This window comes from Hyperolius riggenbachi, chromosome 1, assembly GCF_040937935.1.
Source record: "Hyperolius riggenbachi isolate aHypRig1 chromosome 1, aHypRig1.pri, whole genome shotgun sequence".
Taxonomy (NCBI): Eukaryota; Metazoa; Chordata; class Amphibia; order Anura; family Hyperoliidae; genus Hyperolius; species Hyperolius riggenbachi.
In genome coordinates this window covers 489,149,621-489,169,292 of record NC_090646.1, presented here as the reverse complement: position 1 = coordinate 489,169,292, position 19,672 = coordinate 489,149,621, and the positions used below count along the sequence as shown (strand labels likewise).

Genomic DNA, 19,672 nt, shown 5'->3' with positions numbered 1-19,672 from the left:
AATTGCGTTTGATTTCTGCTGAAATGTGGCCCAAATTGCGTTTCATTTCTGCTAAAATGTGGCCCAAATTGCGTTTCATTTCTGCTGAAATGTGGCCCAAATTCTGTTTGTTTTCTGTTGAAATGTTGCACAAATTGCGTTTGTTTTCTGCTGAAATGTTGCACAAATTGCCTTTTTTTTCTGGTGTCTGGGGTAACTGTTGCTGCATTTATTATTTAATGGTCATAGTTGGCTATATTTGCTGTGCTACGGTTAAGCTCCGCCCATACAATGTCATGGCCAAATCCATCTTTCGGCGTGGCGTGCTGCGCGCGCCTCAATCACCCCCACATCCATTTTCCCTGCAAACAGCCCCGCCCCAATCCGCCCTCCAGCTCCACCCACATGTCATGGCCACGCCCACTTATGCGGGATAGCCGCGCCCATTTTTTGCCGCAGCGCGCAGGATAGGGCCACTTCCTACAGTCCGCTTGGGGCCACAAAAACCTTAGCTGCACCCCTGGTATCATGTAGTGCATGTATCATAGTCTATAGCCAATTTAGGGGGAAGCCAATGTGGGAGGAAACCCACACAGATATGGGGAGATCATACAAACTCCTTGCAGATGTTGACCTGGCTGGAATTCGAACTAAGGACCCAGTGCTGCAAAGCGAGAGTGCAAACCACTACGCCACCATGCTGCCCAATATAGGGCTTGATTCAATAACCAGTGCTAAGTGTTAGCGCTGGAGTGATAAGCCACTTAGTGCACCTTAAAGAAAACCTGAACTGAAAATTAAAAGTCAAAATAACCATACACAGGTCATACTTACCTCCGTGTAGTCTACTCCTCAACCTCTTTCTCCTCTCCCGCGTCCTGTTTGTCCACTGTGATCAATGGTATTCTCTGTCCTCCATTTTGAAAATGGTCATTACCCCATAACAGCTTTCTGGTCAGCACACTGTTAAACTGTCATATCGCCCACTTGAGCCATAGGAAAACATAGACATTACTTGGCACATCAGTTGTCCTCTCAGCTATAACTGACAGCAACTGATAAATAACTAACAGCAACTGATATATTTCAATTCTGACAAAATGTTGTCAGAACTCGAAGCGATCACTGTCAGAAGAAAACAGCGAGCTTCTGAGAGGAACTAATAGCAAGGTAACTATGTAATGTTCATTTGAAGTTACCTCATGTGTTTATTTTAAATAATTTTACTCAGTACAGGTTCTCTTTAAGTAGCTTTGCACCCACACATCGCACATAGCTACATCACGCACAGCACCGCGCACAGTGTGGTGCGCCAATAATGGTGCGCGGTGCGACAATAACATCGTACCCGCTATGCTGTATATGGTGAAAACGGCGCATCGGGTGTGCCGGTTAGTGAATCAAGTTGATAGAGACACTTGGGTTTAGGATGAGGGAATGCACATGATCAAGCGGTGTCCTGCAGCCCAGAAAGGAAAATGCACTTATTTGTCCCTTCTCCCGCGACAGCCATACACATGCTAGATATTTAGAGACGTGACTAAACATTTTCTAGAACAGAGGCACCCATGCTTTTTCAGCTTGAGAGCTATTTCAAAAATTACAAATTGAAAATCATCTACCAGGTAAAAGGGAATTTCTTAACAGTCACTTTGAGCCTGTTAGGAAAAAATATAAAATATTCAGAAATGCAGTAAAAGAAGACTTCAAATGGAAATGAAAACCTACTGATAGTGAGGATACAGAAGGCTTTCTCAATTTTTATTGCTGTTGTAAAAACAGTAAATAGGGTAAATCTCTTCATCAATTATCTTTTATAGAGTGAGAGAGATAAAGCCTCTGCCAAGTGGCGGATGCGGACAGGTAATGTATAGACTGTAGCACTGGGCATTGAATATTAGTGGGGACAGCATCAGGCCAGTAAGGCGGCAGATGGCCTGCCGACTCCGAGTCAGAAAAAAACGAAATTAGCTGGCGGCGGGGGAACGGAGGCTCTTTGAGGACCGGCGCTGAACAGGACGGCTGCAGGTGAGTGAAACCCTTTTTTTACCCGGCAGGCATGTTACATATGTGCATATGGGTGTATATATGCTTTATGATTTACATATTGATTGAGGGTTAATTTGCCCTGATATATGACCAGCTGCTTCTGCAAAAGTCGCTCTTTTTTCTTCCCCACTCTTCCTTATTAGTGATTGCCTATATTATAGGATGAGGATTAGCATTCTAACCCTACGAGATTTAACATCCATGTGGGACTTTATGTATGTATGTATATATGTTAATCAGCCAGCTTGTACTGCCGCTATTGTTTTATTGGTCATTGCTGTTAGTTAGAGAGGACATAGTTTGGTCATTGGCTGCCGCTGCTGGCCCTGCCTGACAAGCGGCGGCGGGCGTGTTTTGCCCCCGACGTCATGTTGTGTCTGTCTATACGTGCGGTGGCTGCGCATGTGTGCGGCCACTCGCACGTCATCTGGCCAGTTCCCCGTAAGGTCCACTCTGGGTGGCCTGTTTGGGAGGGCGGCAGAGATTGGCGGACACATAGGGCGGTGAGTCAATGTGGGTGTATGGAGGTGGGAGGGCCTTAGCAGAGATGAACCTATCAGCTGATAGCCTTTAAGTTCTATCAACAAAATATCTCTCTATGCTGAATCTAAAACTTAACTTTTATTGAAGTCTGATAATTAAAAGCAAATTGCTGGCTGGAAATACATTACTAAATTACACTTGCAAGTAGTTGCCAAGCCTGCTCTGTCAGCATATGAGGGGACAACCTATATTATCCCAGGCTTAATGGCATTTACTGGTTAAAATGTAAAATCACACAACCCCCACCAAACAACCCGACATGTTTCACTTCTAACTGAAGCTTTTTCAAGGGAACAAGTGCTAAGAACGTGCAAATAGTGATAAGGTGCAAGAGTACATTGTAAAACAAGTATAAATTATAGCCTATAGGCTTATGTCATTGTAGCAGCCAAACGAACATGGCGGCTGACTTCAGCTTATATACCCTTCAAGGGGTTGTGGTTAAAAGCCACCTCCCCCTGACACTCCTTAAGGTCACTCCCTCCACTAGGGCCAGCACTCCATTGGTTCTCTGCCATTTTCTCCATAGAATCCACCAATAGGAGCATAGTCAGTATAGTACAATGTAAAGAAAATGAACCCCTTATCATCTGACCCCATTCTCCAAAAACAATATATTCATACCTCTTCTATCATCACATAAGTGGATCGCATCAGAGGGGCGCTTATGGCTAAGCAGCATCTATATGCGGCGCTTAACGCCAAGTATCGTAAAAGGAGCGTCCTGATTGGTTACCAGGATCTCCTCCGAGTCAACCTGCCCTGACCAATCAGCGCAGCCCATTAGTGGAGACCGACGTAAGGGTACTTCCACATATTGCGCCGTGGAGCGCACACGTCACATACCCTCGCTTGTGCTGTAGCATCAAGTTTACAAGCGAGCCAGGCGTAGGAATAGACCCTGCAGCCCCTGCAGTTGCAGGGGGGCCCCTAGCAAGTCAGGGGCCCGGAGGATGAAAGGCTGCGTACCTACCGGGGATGCGACTCTCTCAGCCGCAGGGGGGCCCGGCCGCCCGGGGCTGCTCTGGGGCCCGCTCACTGTGCGTGGGGGGAGCGCTGCTCTGGACCCCCCAGCAAGGTGCTCAACTGGCCGCAGCGTCTAATAGACGCTGCGCCAGTTCATTCCCCGCAGCCCCGCTCCACCAGCAGCCTGCATAGTCTCCGGCAGGCAGAGCAGGGCTACGGCAAGATGGCCGCCGAAGAAGCCCTACACTGGAGACTATTTGTGTCTCTAGTACAGGGCTTCGGCAGCCATCTTGCCGTAGCCCTGCACTCTGCCTGTCAGCGCGGGAGATGTGCTGCAGCAGGACTCATGGAGCTGCGAGCCAGATGCCGGGAGAGGAGAAGACTTCTGTCAGGTAAGTGAATTGGTTTTTTTTCACAGGTGCATTTTTTTTTCTAGTGTCTGCTGCCTACATTGTGATTTTCTGGTCACTGCTGCCCACATTGTGATTTTTAGGTGTCTGCTGCCCACATTGCGATTTTTAGGTGTCTGCTGCCCACATTGCGATTTTCAGGTGTCTGCTGCCCACATTATGATTTTCTGGTGTCTGCTGCCCACATTATGATTTTCTGGTCACTGCTGCCCACATTGTGATTTTCAGGTGTCTGCTGCCCACATTGCGATTTTCTGGTGTCTGCTGCCCACATTATGATTTTCTGGTGTCTGCTGCCCACATTACGATTTTCTGGTCACTGCTGCCCACATTGCGATTTTCTGGTGTCTGCTGCCCACATTGCGATTTTCTGGTGTCTGCTGCCCACATTACGATTTTCTGGTCACTGCTGCCCACATTGCGATTTTCTGGTGTCTGCTGCCCACATTGCGATTTTCTGGTGTCTGCTGCCCACATTGCGATTTTCTGGTGTCTGCTGCCCACATTACGATTTTCTGGTCACTGCTGCCCACATTGCGATTTTCTGGTCACTGCTGCCCACATTGCGATTTTCTGGTGTCTGCTGCCCACATTATGATTTTCTGGTGTCTGCTGCCCACATTACGATTTTCAGGTGTCTGCTGCCCACATTACGATTTTCAGGTGTCTGCTGCCCACATTACGATTTTCAGGTGTCTGCTGCCCACATTAGGATTTTCTGGTGTCTGCTGCCCACATTGCTATTTTCTGGTGTCTGCTGCCCACATTGCGATTTTCAGGTGTCTGCTGCCCACATTGTGATTTTCAGGTGTCTGCTGCCCACATTACGATTTTCTGGTCACTGCTGCCCACATTGCGATTTTCTGGTCACTGCTGCCCACATTGCGATTTTCAGGTGTCTGCTGCCCTCATTACGATTTTCAGGTGTCTGCTGCCCACATTACGATTTTCAGGTGTCTGCTGCCCACATTACGATTTTCAGGTGTCTGCTGCCCACATTGCGATTTTCAGGTGTCTGCTGCCCACATTGCGATTTTCTGGTGTCTGCTGCCCACATTACGATTTTCTGGTGTATGCTGCCCACATTAGGATTTTCTGGTGACTGCTGCCCACATTGCGATTTTCTGGTGACTGCTGCCCACATTGCGATTTTTCTGGTGACTGCTGCCCACATAAGGATTTTCTGGTGACTGCTGCCCACATTAGGATTTTCTGGTGTCTGCTGCCCACATTACGACATTTTGGTGACTGACTGCTGCCCACATTAGGATTTTCTGGTGACTGCTGCCCACATTACGACATTCTGGTGACTGACTGCTGCCCACATTAGGATTTTCTGGTGACTGCTGCCCACATTACGATATTCTGGTGACTGCTGCCCACATTAGGATTTTCTGGTGACTGATGCCCACATTGCAATTTTCTGGTGACTGCTGCCCACATGGCGATTTTCTGGTGACTGCTGCCCACATTGCGATTTTCTGGTGAACTCTGCCCACATTACGATTTTCTGGCCCACATTACGATTTTCTGGTGAACACTGCCCACGTTACGATTGTCTGGTGAATGCTGTCCACGTTACGATTTTCTGGTGAACGCTGCCCACATTACGATTTTCTGGCCCACATTACGATTTTCTGGTGAACACTGCCCAAGTTACGATTGTCTGGTGAATGCTGCCCACGTTACAATTTTCTGGTGACTGCTGCTCACGTTACTATTTTCTGGTGACTGGTGCCCACATTACGATTTTCTGGTGAACTCTGCCCACATTATGATTTTCTAAAGGCCCACATTACGATTTTCTGGTGAACTCTGCCCACATTACGATTTTCTGGCCCACATTACGATTGTCTGGTAAAATGCTGCCCACTTTACAATTAATTTACAGTGAAACGCTGCCCCATTACGATTATTTGGCACCTATGGGGGGGGCCCCATCCAAATATTCGCAGGGGGGCCCAGTGATTTCTAGTTACGCCCCTTAGCGAGGGTATGTGACGTGTGCGCTCCATGGCGCAATATGCGGAAGTACCCTTACGTCGGTCTCCACTAATGGGCACTAATACAGCATCAAGTTTACAAGCGAGGGTATGTGACGTGTGCGCTCCACGGCGCAATATGCGGAAGTACCCTTACGTCGGTCTCCACTAATGGGCTGCGCTGATTGGTCAGGGCAGGGTGACTCGGGGGAGATCCTGGTAACCAATCAGGACGCTCCTTTTACGATACTTGGCGTTAAGCGCCGCATATAGATGCTGCTTAGCCATAAGCGCCCCTCTGATGCGATCCACTTATGTGATGATAGAAGAGGTATGAATATATTGTTTTTGGAGAATGGGGTCAGATGATAAGGGGTTCATTTTCTTTACATTGTACTATACTGACTATGCTCCTATTGGTGGATTCTATGGAGAAAATGGCAGAGAACCAATGGAGTGCTGGCCCTAGTGGAGGGAGTGACCTTAAGGAGTGTCAGGGGGAGGTGGCTTTTAACCACAACCCCTTGAAGGGTATATAAGCTGAAGTCAGCCGCCATGTTCGTTTGGCTGCTACAATGACATAAGCCTATAGGCTATAATTTATACTTGTTTTACAATGTACTCTTGCACCTTATCACTATTTGCACGTTCTTAGCACTTGTTCCCTTGAAAAAGCTTCAGTTAGAAGTGAAACATGTCGGGTTGTTTGGTGGGGGTTGTGTGATTTTACATTTTAACCAGTAAATGCCATTTAGCCTGGGATAATATAGGTTGTCCCCTCATATGCTGACAAAGCAGGCTTGGCAACTACTTGCAAGTGTAATTTAGTAATGTATTTCCAGCAATTTGCTTTTAATTATCAGACTTCAATAAAAGTTAAGTTTTAGATTCAGCATAGAGAGATATTTTGTTGATAATACTGTAGCTCAGGATTTGTTGAATTAGCCTTTAAGTTCCCCATCAAGTCCACTGGTAATATGGACATTATGATTGGTGTGTAGCAATGTTTTAGATGATTGGCTATAGGCTGACCATTTACCCTATATAAATGCACGTGAAAGTGATTTATGTGTATATGACATTCAGCAACAGCTTGATAAAGAGGCACAAGCCTTGAAACGTCGCATCTTTGCTGTTATGTATGGCTATAATAGCATTTCCTTGCTGTAATGCATGGTTATAATACAAGAGCATTGAACTGATCTTGGATGGTGTCGGCTCGCTTCCTGCTACCTATTGGTTGGTCCAGAATGCTGCTGGATCTTGGCCTGGGCATATCGCATACTGGCAACAGGAGGGATGCTCCACATCACTAATTTCCCAGCAGGCTTAAAGGAATCATCAGGTTAAAAATAAAAAATCAGCTTTACTCACCTGGGGCTTTCTCCAGGTCCTTGCAGCAGACTGTCCCACGCTGACTGGTCCGCTCTCCGCCGCCATCCCAGGCTCCCCGCACAGTGCAGAGGACGACCTCGAGGTCGTCCTTACTGCGCCTGCGTGAATCGCCGCTGTCAATCATGTGCGCCGCGGACAACGTGACCATGATTGACAGCGGAGCTTCACGCAGGCGCAGTAAGGATGACCTCAAGGTCGTTCTCTGCACCGTGCGGGGAGCCCGGGACGGCGGCGAGAGCGGAGCAGTCAGCGTTGGACAGTCTGCTGCAAGGGGCTGGAGAAAGCCCCAGGTGAGTAAAGTTGATTTTTTATTTTTAGCCTGTTGATTCATTTAAGTATCCCTTTACATGCTTTCTTGGTACAGTATGTGGAAGTGTTCATCATAGTAATTTTTCTGTGTAAACAAATGGTGTGGCAGTAAACCTAGAGACAGAGGATGTCCGAAACTTTACTTCCTGCATACTTCTTGGTAAACAGCAGAGACAGGAATGCTGGAAAGTCCTGTACACCAGCACTGTACATCTTTCTTGCAGTGCTCTCATGCAAGCTTAGTCTTATTTATTTATTTTTTTACCAGCTTTAAAAAGAACCCAAGGCATCACAAAGTTAAAAAAGTAAATACTTACCTAAGGAGAGGGAAGACTTTGGATCCTCCAGAGGCTTCCCATGCTGTCCTTCGATCCCCCTCCTTGCTTGCCGGGACACTCCTTAATACCGGAGCTGCACTCCGCTTCTTGCGCAAGTGCGGCCATGGTAAACCCATACGATAATGGCCATGTCTGCACAGTAGCTTGGAGTTGCAGCTCTGGCTTACTGTGCAGGCACGGTTGTCCCCGAGCAGGTGCAGTAAGCTATGCTTGTGCGAGAAGAGGAGCAGGCTCCAATGTGATTTCTGACAAGCCTTTGTCAGTAATCCACTGGGAGTCTGTGCTCAGCGACAGGGGTCGGAGGACAGTGTGGGAAGCCTCTATATAGGATCCAAAGGCTTCCCTCTTCTTAGGTACACTTTCAGTTAAAAAATAATATGTGTAACACTGACCTACAGTATGCTGCAAAGATCTATGTTTTTGTTTTACATCTTACACAGAGAAATATTTGGGACAAAGACTCTGTGGCCTCTGGTTCTTCTCGTGAGTGGAATTACAGCCTTTGTTCAGCTGGTCGCCTTGCCCTTTTTCCCAGAATCTCCAATCTATCTGCTGCTGGAGAAAGGTGACCGCAAAGCCTGTGAGAAAGGTAAAGACCTACTGAAGGCAGTAAGGGTAGATGGTGCGAATACACCATCAAATCAAATACAGTTAGCAGGCCCATACTTGACTAAAGCTTTTTTTTTTTTTTATTATTATTTTAAAGTGTTGTCAAAAATCAACTTGTCATAACTACATGGCACCATGATCTGCCCCAATTGTTCTGCTTATCTCACCTGAGAAATAGACATGATACACCAGGTATAGAATGTTAGCAGCGCAATTGTTGACCAAATCTACTTTTTTTTCTTCCTAAGATTTTATTTTTAGGGCATGAGCCCACTAACACAGTTGTGTCCACTTTTCAGAAACGCATTAACGTTACAGATGTTAAAGGGACACTGTAGGGGGGTCGGGAGAAAATGAGTTGAACTTACCCGGGCTTCTAATGGTCCCCCGCAGACATCCTGTGCCCGCGCAGCCAGTCACCGATGCTCTGGCCCCGCCTCCGGTTCACTTCTGGAATTTCAGACTTTAAAGTCTGAAAACCATTGCACCTGCGTTGCCGTGTCCTCGATCCCGCTGATGTCACCAGGAGCGTACTGCGCAGGCCCAGTATGGTCTGTGTCTGCGCAGTATGCTACTGGTGACATCAGCGGGAGCGAGGACACGGCAACGCAGGCGCAGTGGTTTTCAGACTTTAAAGTCTGAAATTCCAGAAGTGAACCGGAGGCGGGGCCAGAGCATCGGTGACTGGCTGCGCGGGCACAGGATGTCTGCGGGGGACCATTAGAAGCCCTGGGTAACTTCAACTCATTTTCCCCCGACCCCCCTACAGTATCCCTTTAAGAAGCGGACTCAACTGCGTTAGTGGGCTCATGCCCTTATTGAGTTTTTAAAATAATGTCAACAGATAGTACACAGCATAATAAGAAGCACAAGGTTCAAAAATAGATATTTGAGCAGTTTCAAATATAGTACATACAGTACATTCGGCCACATACTTTATTTTGTTGTCAGAAAACTAGTTGTCAAACGTCCTAGCCACCACCTCTATCTGTCCAAACTTTCTGCTCATCTCAGCTAACAAATTAACACTAGAGATGTAGCGAACGGTTCGCCTGCGAACAGTTCCAGGCGAACTTTGGGGGTTCGCGTTCGCCTGCAACAGGCGAACTTTTGCGGAAGTTCGATTCGCCCCATAATGCACTATGAGGGTTAACTTTGACCCTCTGCATCACAGTCAGCAGGCACATTGTAGCCATTCAGGCTACACTAAGCCCTGGAGCCCCACCCCCCCCTTATATAAGGCAGGCTCCGGCGGCCATTAGCCTCACTCGTGTGCCTGCTAGAGACAGAGTAGGGACAGCTGCTGCAGACTTGTTCTTCTAGGGACAGATTAGTTAGGCTCTTGGCTGCTTATCTTGCTCCTGGCTGATTGTTATTGCTTTTATAGCACCCCTCAATAGCTCTTTTCAGAGCTCATCCTGTACTTATTTTTTTCTGTGTGTCAAACTGACACTTTTGTTGTATGCACAGCCTTGCAATTGATAGTGTGTGTGTGCCACTGCCAGCAGCCCAGCACATTCAGTGACTACCTGTGTGTGTGACAGGGAGCTGCACATTGTACTACCCAGTACTGCATATACTTCAGTACCTGTTGTGTTTACTTAACCCACCTCATCACTGCATATACCTAGCTTTGTGTTGAGTGAACTCACCTCACTGCATCTAAGTACCTTTACTGTTCAGTGAGCCCAGCTTACTGCATCCTACTACTTGTTGTGTTGAGTGAACTCACCTCACTGCATCTAAGTACCTTTACTGTTCAGTGAACCCAGCTCACTGCATCCTACTACCTGTTGTGTTGAGTGAACCCACCTCACTGCATCTAAGTACCTTTACTGTTCAGTGAACCCAGCTCACTGCATCCTACTACCTGTTGTGTTGTGTGAACCCACCTCACTGCATCTAAGTACCTTTACTGTTCAGTGAACCCAGCCCACTGCATCCTACTACCTGCTGTGTTGTGTGAACCCACCTCACTGCATCTAAGTACCTTTACTGTTCAGTGAACCCAGCTCACTGCATCCTACTACCTGTTGTGTTGATTGAACCCACCTCACTGCATCTAAGTACCTTTACTGTTCAGTGAACCCAGCTCACTGCATCCTACTACCTGTTGTGTTGATTGAACCCACCTCACTGCATCTAAGTACCTTTACTGTTCAGTGAACCCAGCTCACTGCATCCTACTACCTGTTGTGTTGATTGAACCCACCTCACTGCATCTAAGTACCTTTACTGTTCAGTGAACCCAGCTCACTGCATCCTACTACCTGTTGTGTTGAGTGAACCCACCTCACTGCATCTAAGTACCTTTACTGTTCAGTGAACCCAGCTCACTGCATCCTACTACCTGTTGTGTTGAGTGAACCCACCTCACTGCATCTAAGTACCTTTACTGTTCAGTGAACCCAGCTAACTGCATCCTACTACCTGTTGTGTTGAGTGAACCCACCTCACTGCATCTAAGTACCTTTACTGTTCAGTGAACCCAGCTCACTGCATCCTACTACCTGTTGTGTTGAGTGAACCCACCTCACTGCATCTAAGTACCTTTACTGTTCAGTGAACCCAGCTAACTGCATCCTACTACCTGTTGTGTTGAGTGAACCCACCTCACTGCATCTAAGTACCTTTACTGTTCAGTGAACACAGCTCACTGCATCCTACTACCTGTTGTGTTGAGTGAACCCACCTCACTGTATATACCTAGCATCCACCCGAGATGGACAAAATGGACAAACCAGGTAGAGGAAGAGGTAGAGGCAGACCCAGAGGAAGGCCACCAGGCACCAGCAGGTCTGTGCGAGGTGGTGTTGCTGTGATTTCATGCGGACCTGTCCCAAAATACAGTGCCCAAAATACAGTGCTCAGAAGAAGGCACGTGCCATCACTTCCCAAAATTGTTAGGACGTGGTTGAGTATTTAACATAGAAGACCTCATGTCCCGCAGCCAGTGCCACCAGCGCTAGTACAAGCACCACATCCGCTGCATTTGACACTTCGCAGGAGTTATTTGGTGGTGGTGGTGAAATCACTGATTCACAGCCACTACTGCAACAACAAGAAGAAGGCGCAGTTACACCACCTCATACGTCTGAGTTAGGTGGCGATAGTATGGACGTATCGTGTGAGGAGGGGGATGATGAACCACCTGAAGTTGGTGCAGTTGAGAAAGTGTCTGAGGAAAGCAAAGCTGGCCAGGAGGATTATGATGACGATTATACGGATACCACATATGTTCCCGGTAGAGGAGATGACCAGGGGGACAGTTCAGAGGGGGAGTCAGAGAGAAGTAGGAGGAGACGACTCCATGATAGAAGCAGAGGGAGCTAATCCTCCGAAACAGCTGGGAGCAGTGTCCGGTGCCATGTATCGCCAGCTATGGCCAGCCAGCCAACATGCCCTTCAACATCAGCTGCTGATGCCACCGTAGCGCCATCACCCCAGGGGGGCTCAGCGGTTTGGAAATTTTTTCACGTGTGTGTCTCAGATCGGAACAAAGCCATCTGTTGTCTCTGCCAGCAAAAATTGAGCCGTGGAAAGGCTAACTCTCACGTAGGGACAAGTGCCTTACGAAGGCACCTGGAGAGAAGGCACAAACAGCTATGGCAAGAACACCTGAGGAAAAGCAGCACCCCTCAAAAGACAAGCCACCCTCCTTCTCCTCTTCCTCCTTCAGGTGCATCGTCTTCATCCACTTTCTCCCGTGCACCTTCACAGCCACCCTCCTCCACACACGCCTCTTCCCTTCAGCGGTTCCTTCTCCTCTGCCCACAGCAGTACCCAGCTGTCCGTGAAGGAAGTATTTGAGCGTAAGAAGCAAATGTCTGCCAGTCACCCTCTTGCCCGGCGTCTGACAGCTGGCGTGGCGGAACTATTAGCTCGCCAGCTATTACCATACAAGCTGGTGGAGTCGGAGGCTTTCCGTAAGTTTGTGGCCATTGGTACACCGCAGTGGAAGATACCAGGCCGCAATTATTTTTCACAAAAGGCCATACCAAAACTGTACTGTGCAGTTGAGAGGCAAGTGGTGTCATCTCTGGCACACAGCGTTGGGTCAAGGGTCCACCTGACCACGGATGCCTGGTCTGCCAAGAACGGGCAGGGCCACTACATTACATACACAGCCCATTGGGTCAACCTGGTGACCGATGGCAGCAAGCAGGGAGTACGTGGTTGCGCAGCGGACTGACTTGTCACACCTCCACGACTTGCAGGCAGGCCTCCAGCCACCTCCTCTCCACCTGCTACCACCGCTTCGCTGTCATCATCCTCCTCCTCCTCCTTGGCTGTTGCCGCAATCTCCTCTCTAGCTACACAGCCCCAGCACCCCAGGGCCTATGCTGCATGCCAGGTACGACGGTGTCACGCAGTGTTAGACATGTCTTGCCTGAAAGCGGAGAGTCACACTGCAGCAGCTCTCCTGGCTGCTCTTAACAAACAGGTGGAGCAATGGCTGACCCCGCACAAGCTTGAAATCGGCAACGTGGTGTGTGACAACGGCAGCAATCTCATTGCTGCGTTGAATTTGGGAAAGCTGACACACATACCCTGTATGGCACATGTGCTGAATCTGGTCGTGCAACCCTCCTCCTCCCCAGTAACCCTCCTCCTCCCAAGTCCACGCAGGCAAGGACAGGACGCTCCAGCGATCTCAGGGTGATGTCGGACATGCGGACATTCTTTAGTCCAACTCCTCGCCATAGTCCTTCCGGATCCACCCTCCACCAACGCCTGGACCGGCAGGTAGCCGACTACCTGGCCTTGAGTGTGGATGTAGGCACTGCGAAAAGCGACGATGAACCGTTGAACTACTGGTTGCGCAGGCTTGACCTGTGGCCAGAGCTGTCCCAATTTGCCATACAACTTCTCTCTTGCCCTGCCGCAAGCGTCCTGTCAGAAAGGACCTTCAGTGCAGCTGGAGGCATAGTTACTGAGAAGCGAAGTCACCTAAGTCACGACAGTGTTCAGTACCTGACCTTTATCAAAATGAATGAGGAATGGATCACGGAGGGCTACTGCACGACCGAAGACTAAGTCAGTCCCCACACACAGCATCTCTGCCTGCAGGCCGCTTGCCTTCTCCGCCACCAGGGTCCAGGATTCTAGGCGGATTCCTGAATTTTTAAGGCCGCTGCGGCCACTACACTAATTTTTCTGGTGTGTGTACATGCCTGCCTAATTTTTCTGGCTGCACTGCTGGCGGCTGCAACAAATAAACAAAAGGCATGTACATGTGCCCATCCCCCTTCGTGATCATTAACTTGCCGCGGTGAAGGGGCTTGCGTATCACAATGAAGCAATGACCGCCGGCTATTTGAGTGTCTCGGGTGGGGGTGGGACACAAAAGATAATAAGGTCGTTGCTTCATTGTGGTCAGACCAAATTTGATCAGCTGGACAGTCACTGTTCTGTCATTCAGCTACATCAGCCGGGCGAGCATATGGGCTGAAAAGCCACCATCACCTGCACTCTCGTCATGGTGCGCACCAGTCCAGCACGGCCGTCACTACACAAACAGCCGTTTGCAGTGCGTTACACAGTGAGTTTGGTGTGTCAGTGTGAAGCAGAACTCTAATTACACTCCCTGATTGATGTATACCCATGCAAGATGTTTGAAAGCACTTTAGGCCTGCAATTTAGCATTCAATGTGATTTCTGCCCTTAAAACGCTGCTTTGCGTCAAATCCAGATTTTTCCCCGGGACTTTGGGCGTGTATCCCACTCCACCATGCCCCCCTCCAGGTGTTAGACCCCTTGAAACATCTTCTCCATCACTTTTGTGGCCAGCATAATTTTTTCGCATCCCCATTGAAGTCTATTGCGGTTCGCGAACTTTTCCCACGAACCGAACCTTCCGCGAAGGTTCGCGAACCGAAAATCGGAGGTTCGCGACATCTCTAATTAACACTAGGAGCGAAAGTGTCAATCTTTTTTCTGTGGATAAAGTGATGGATTAACCAATAACCATGAAACATTCTGAATATCAACTTTTTCAAAACTTTAAATAATAAGAGAAAATGCGGAAAAGTTTTGGGGAGGGACTTCCATCACTGGAGTCTGTAACTACTTCTCTAGTACAACTTCCTCTTAGTACTGGGCCTTTTTTCACTTTTTCGCTTTTTCAGATGGGCCTCACTTACAAACACTTGAGTTATAAAGGACTGTCTACATACAAAGTTGTCCTCATATCATAATAACTGTTGTAAGTTGTTTAACCAACATGAACACCTTGAAAACATTGAAACAGTGTTGTTCAAGTCTAAGGGCTTGATTCACAAAGCAGTGCTAAGTCTTAGCGCCGCTGTGAATAGCCACTTAGTGCCCCATAAGTAGGTTTGCGGGCACTAATGGCCTGCAAAGCTACATCGCGCACAGGACCCCACACAGTGCGCGCAGCGCGGCAGCCTAATATTACAGTGAGATGCAACGATAACCGCTTTGGTGTCACCCGATGCGACATTTTCGTCTCACCGGGTGCGCCGTTTAAAGGGCAGCGGGTGCTTAGCCCCGGTTAGTGAATCAAGTCCTATATGTTCAAATACAGAGTTGTTTGAAATAAAACATTTGTCCAATATGTATGATGTATGACTCCAATACAAACACCCTCCTTTAGCTGAACCTGTGGGTACTAGGAGACATTTCCCCAATTAGCTCTTAGGCCTAGTGCACACCAAAAACCACTAGCAGATCCGCAAAATGCTAGCAGATTTTGAAACGCTTTTTCTTCTTTTTCTGTAGCGTTTCAGCTAGCATTTTGCGGTTTTGTGAAGCGTTTTTGGTGTAGTAGATTTCATGTATTGTTACAGTAAAGCTGTTACTGAACAGCTACTGTAACAAAAAACGCCTGGCAAACCGCTCTGAAGTGCCGTTTTTCAGAGCGGTTTGCGTTTTTCCTATACTTAACATTGAGGCAGAAACGCATCCGCAATCCAAAATCTGCAGCAGCCCGGGAGTATGCGTTTCTGCAAAACGCCTCCCGCTCTGGTGTGCACCAGCCCTTACAGTTAACCCAGAAGTAAGGAATTGGTCAGCACACCAGCTTCTTCAATGAGCGAGATTTAATCCATCACATGTCAACACTCATGTTAACAATTGTTTCGGGGCCACAGAGGGTCCCCTTCATCAGAACAGTGCACTGTTCTGATGAAGGGGACCCTCTGTGGCCCCGAAACAATTGTTAACATGAGTGTTGACATGTGATGGATTAAATCTCGCTCATTGAAGAAGCTGGTGCGCTGACCAATTCCTTACTTCTGTGATATTACTCTGGATGGTGCTTAACATCCCAGGTCATGCACCCGAAATTACCACTTGGAAAATGTGCCTCTCCACACTCTCTCTACTTATCTTACAGTTAACCCAACACAATCTTGGTGTCATTTTTTTTAAAGGGCAGAGGGCGTTCTTTTCATACCGTATTTTTAATAATTTCAATTAAATAAGGAAGTATATACCTGCACAAAACAGAACATTTAGAAAGTACTTCAGTTATTTATTTTTTTTACATTTCAAAAACTATTTTAAAAGGACAGTTAACATTATTACATTACTAGTATTGTTTTTGAAGACTTTTAAAATCGATTGGTTACGTTATTTTTAATTGAATTTAAAAACAATAACATTAAATAATTTAACAGTAAATTTACAATACAGAAAAAAAAAATCAAAAATTGCTTGTGAAATGGAAATCCTCTGCAGGGTCTGTATCTGATGCTGGGAATACAGCATACAATTTTCTGTTAGATTTTTCTGTTAGATTTTCTGTTAGAATGCATAATTAGAGTCATAGCCGGCCTTTGATATGAGCGACCGGAGCGGTCGCTCAGGGCGCCAGCTTCCAAGGGGGCGCCTATAGCTGGTTGCCTATACTGAGGGCACCTACACCTGATTTCCTATACTGAGGGCACCTATAGCTGGCTCCAACACCTGGCCACCTATACTGGAGGCACCTACGCCTGGCTACCTATACTGGAGGCATCTACGCCTGGCTACCTATTGGGGGGATGGAGACCTTGAACTGACTTCCTATAATTGGGGCACCTATGCTTGGCAACCTATTCTAAATGGGGGGGAGGCGGCTAACTGTCCCACTGATTGTTTTTATTAATATTCCTAAAAGGTTCTAGCATTCATTTTTAAGTGTATTCAGGATAATGCACTCTTTCCATCTATTCATGGTTATTAATAGTATTTTTTCTATTATACAAACGTGACGTGTTACGGAGATCTGAGCATTTGTGTCACAACGTCAAAAAGGTTGGGAACCACTGTTCTAGGAGATATCTCAGGAGAAAAGGGGAATTGCATATGGGCCTGTGTGTGTGTATACGTGCGTGCGTGCGTGTGTGTATATGCACGTGGGAAGAGGATGAGGGGGGGGGGTGGGGGGCACAAAAATCAGGATTTGCTCAGGGTGCTGTGAAACCTAAGGCCGGCCCTGATTAGATTATTTTTTGTAGAGAATGGTCATTATCTCTGGTGCATTGTCTTCTGTTTATCTCCTGCTGAGTAGAACAATGCCTAATTGATAGGCAGATAGATGGTAAGGTAGATACATTTCCAACATGTTGAACTTATCTATCTGGCAGGTAAATCTAAAAGAAAATTGTATGGTGTATTCCCAGCAAGACACCTGCAAAGGGCCACAGTACTAGGCTGGAAATTGTCTGTGCTGACTTCCAGTGCTGACATGTGGGCAGCAAAAAGGGATATTAAGCTGTTTTCATGCATTTATAAGGAGCATGTCCAGCTTTTGTTATAATGAAAGTTGGAATGCATAAGGTGTGTCTTTGCCCTGACCGAACTGCCCCCTCAACCGCCCTCCAATTATTTAAAATGTGCATTGAATGCTGGTTCATACCCTCCAAGTATCTTTTGTAAAGGCACTGTTTAATTTGTGTGTTCTGGTTGATGCTGATTAGAATAACATGGGTATTATACAGTTACCATTATTGTTCTATCAGGCACTTCCAATTACCTATTTAAGTGAACCCGAGGTTAGAGTTATATGGAGGCTGCCATATTTATTTCCTTTTAAGCAATAAGTGTTGCATGGCTGTCCTGCTGATCCTATTTCTGTTGTTATTTAGACACTTCTGCAGCCATGTAGACCAGCAGGGCTGCCAGGCAACTGGCATTGTTTAAAAGGAAACAAATATGGCAGCCTCCACATCATTCTCACCTCGGGTTCACTTTAAACACCTGTCTTATCCTAACCATTAAATCCTACCTTACAGTGACCCTCCTAGACCCATGCCTAACCATAACTTCTTTCAAAACTCTAAATAAGGTTGAGACAGCACCGCATGCACTTGTAACTGTACAGTAATCATTGATGTCAGTCAGCACTACTGACCATCATCACAACCATGACAACACCTGAAAAAGCCAAGCACTGGACATCTGATAGATGAGCACCGATGCCCAAAACAAGCACTGTGATGCCCCATAACTGCAACCTTGCTTTACCGCCAGTGGCAGCATTTAGCTGAGACACAGTGCATAACTACTGTATGACTAACTATGAAAACTATGTATAACTATGATAACTATGACTAAGGGCGAACTCTGAGCCCGACACGCGTCAGTTGTTCCTGTGGCTTTTTCATGTCGTTATATGTGGTTTTTCCAATATTATATACCAGGTTTTATCCATCCCACTGTGTCCCCACGCTGGCCGCTTCTGCCTGCTGCTCATTGTACTGTTACAGTGCCGATCAGGCACCTGTCATGTCATCCCTGCACTCAGGTGATAAATCTGCTGTGTGCAAGGATATGACAAGTGCCTGATCGGCACTGCATGATGTGTCCCCCACGCTGGCCGCCTGTGTGAAGCCGCTATACGGCAAGTTTAAGCTGCTATACTGCTCGTCCACGCAGTCTGACTGGGAGGCGGGATCATGGCTCCGTGATTGGGTCAATGAGTAGCAGCGAGTGCAGCCATTAGTCCAAAAATGGAGCACGATCTCTCCTCCGAGACATCACGGCCAATTAGAAACAGGCTGTATAAACTAACAGGGAAGGAGGCGATAAGCGGCACAGAGTGACAGCATGCAGCCTGTAATAAATGGAGAGTGTCCCACAGACCTCACAGACATGGCAGCCCATTAGCGGTATGTGTCGGCTACTCGGCTGGGGATGTCTTATTTTCAGGGGATGCCTTATATTTACAGAATAAGCAAAATATTAGCTAGGTCTTATATTCAGAGGATGTCTTACTTTAGGGGAAAGACGCTAAGTAATGCAAGCATTGCTTGGGGGACATGCTCTACAATGTACACAGCACTCTTACCACTTTAGGCCCATATTAGCTACAAGACAATTCAACTCAGTGCTGCTCATAATGGAAAAATCTACGCTTACGGATCATTACGCGTAATTTTACGCTATTACGCATTACGCAATTACGGTTACGGCGAAGGAAATTATCTACGGTACATCACTGTAATTACGCGTAAACTTACGCAATTACGCGTAAGGATACCGTAATGAAGGCGCTTACACTACGATGTTACGCGTAGTGCCGTAATACCCATTAATGCGTATTTTTTTACGCATGCGGACGATATGTACGCAATAGCCGTCAATGTGACAGTTATTGCGTACATATCATTCGTATGCGTCAAAACGTACGCTTATACTGAAGGGCGGGAGAAGATACTATTGGTTGCTTAGGATGTTGACTGATTGGCTACTCTTAGAAAATGGGAGATTTTACGTTAGTAATTACGCGTAAAATTACGCGTAAGTGTTCGTAAAATTACGCATGCCTAGCAATTACGGTAGACAGTGTAATTACGATACCACTTACGGTCTTATGCGTAAATAATTACGCGTAAGACCGTAAGTTACGCGTAACGCTTACGCGTAAATTTACATTGAATTACGATGCGTAATTACGCTCATGCGTAATTTCGGCCCAGCACTGAATTCAACTTAAATTCAGCAGTAGAAGGTGCAGTATGCAGGAGCGTAATGGACAGCCAAAGATGCAGATTTCCATAGGTCATATCAACTCATATCCATGGGGAAGTTCCTTGTGTATAGAATTGGGTATCACATCTACAATTAGCTCAGGGTGACATGCAGT

General features: G+C 47.0%; 1 protein-coding gene across 1 annotated transcript in view; it reads left to right on the top strand.

Moving 5' to 3' along the window:
• LOC137532146 (solute carrier family 2, facilitated glucose transporter member 11-like) overlaps window positions 1–19,672 on the top strand; it is a 57,634-nt gene that overhangs the window by 19,726 nt on the left and 18,236 nt on the right. Inside the window, exon 5 of the mRNA XM_068252385.1 lies at window positions 8,412–8,560. Within this exon, the coding sequence (XP_068108486.1) occupies window positions 8,412–8,560 (149 nt within the window). The remainder of the gene's footprint in view (window positions 1–8,411; window positions 8,561–19,672) is intronic.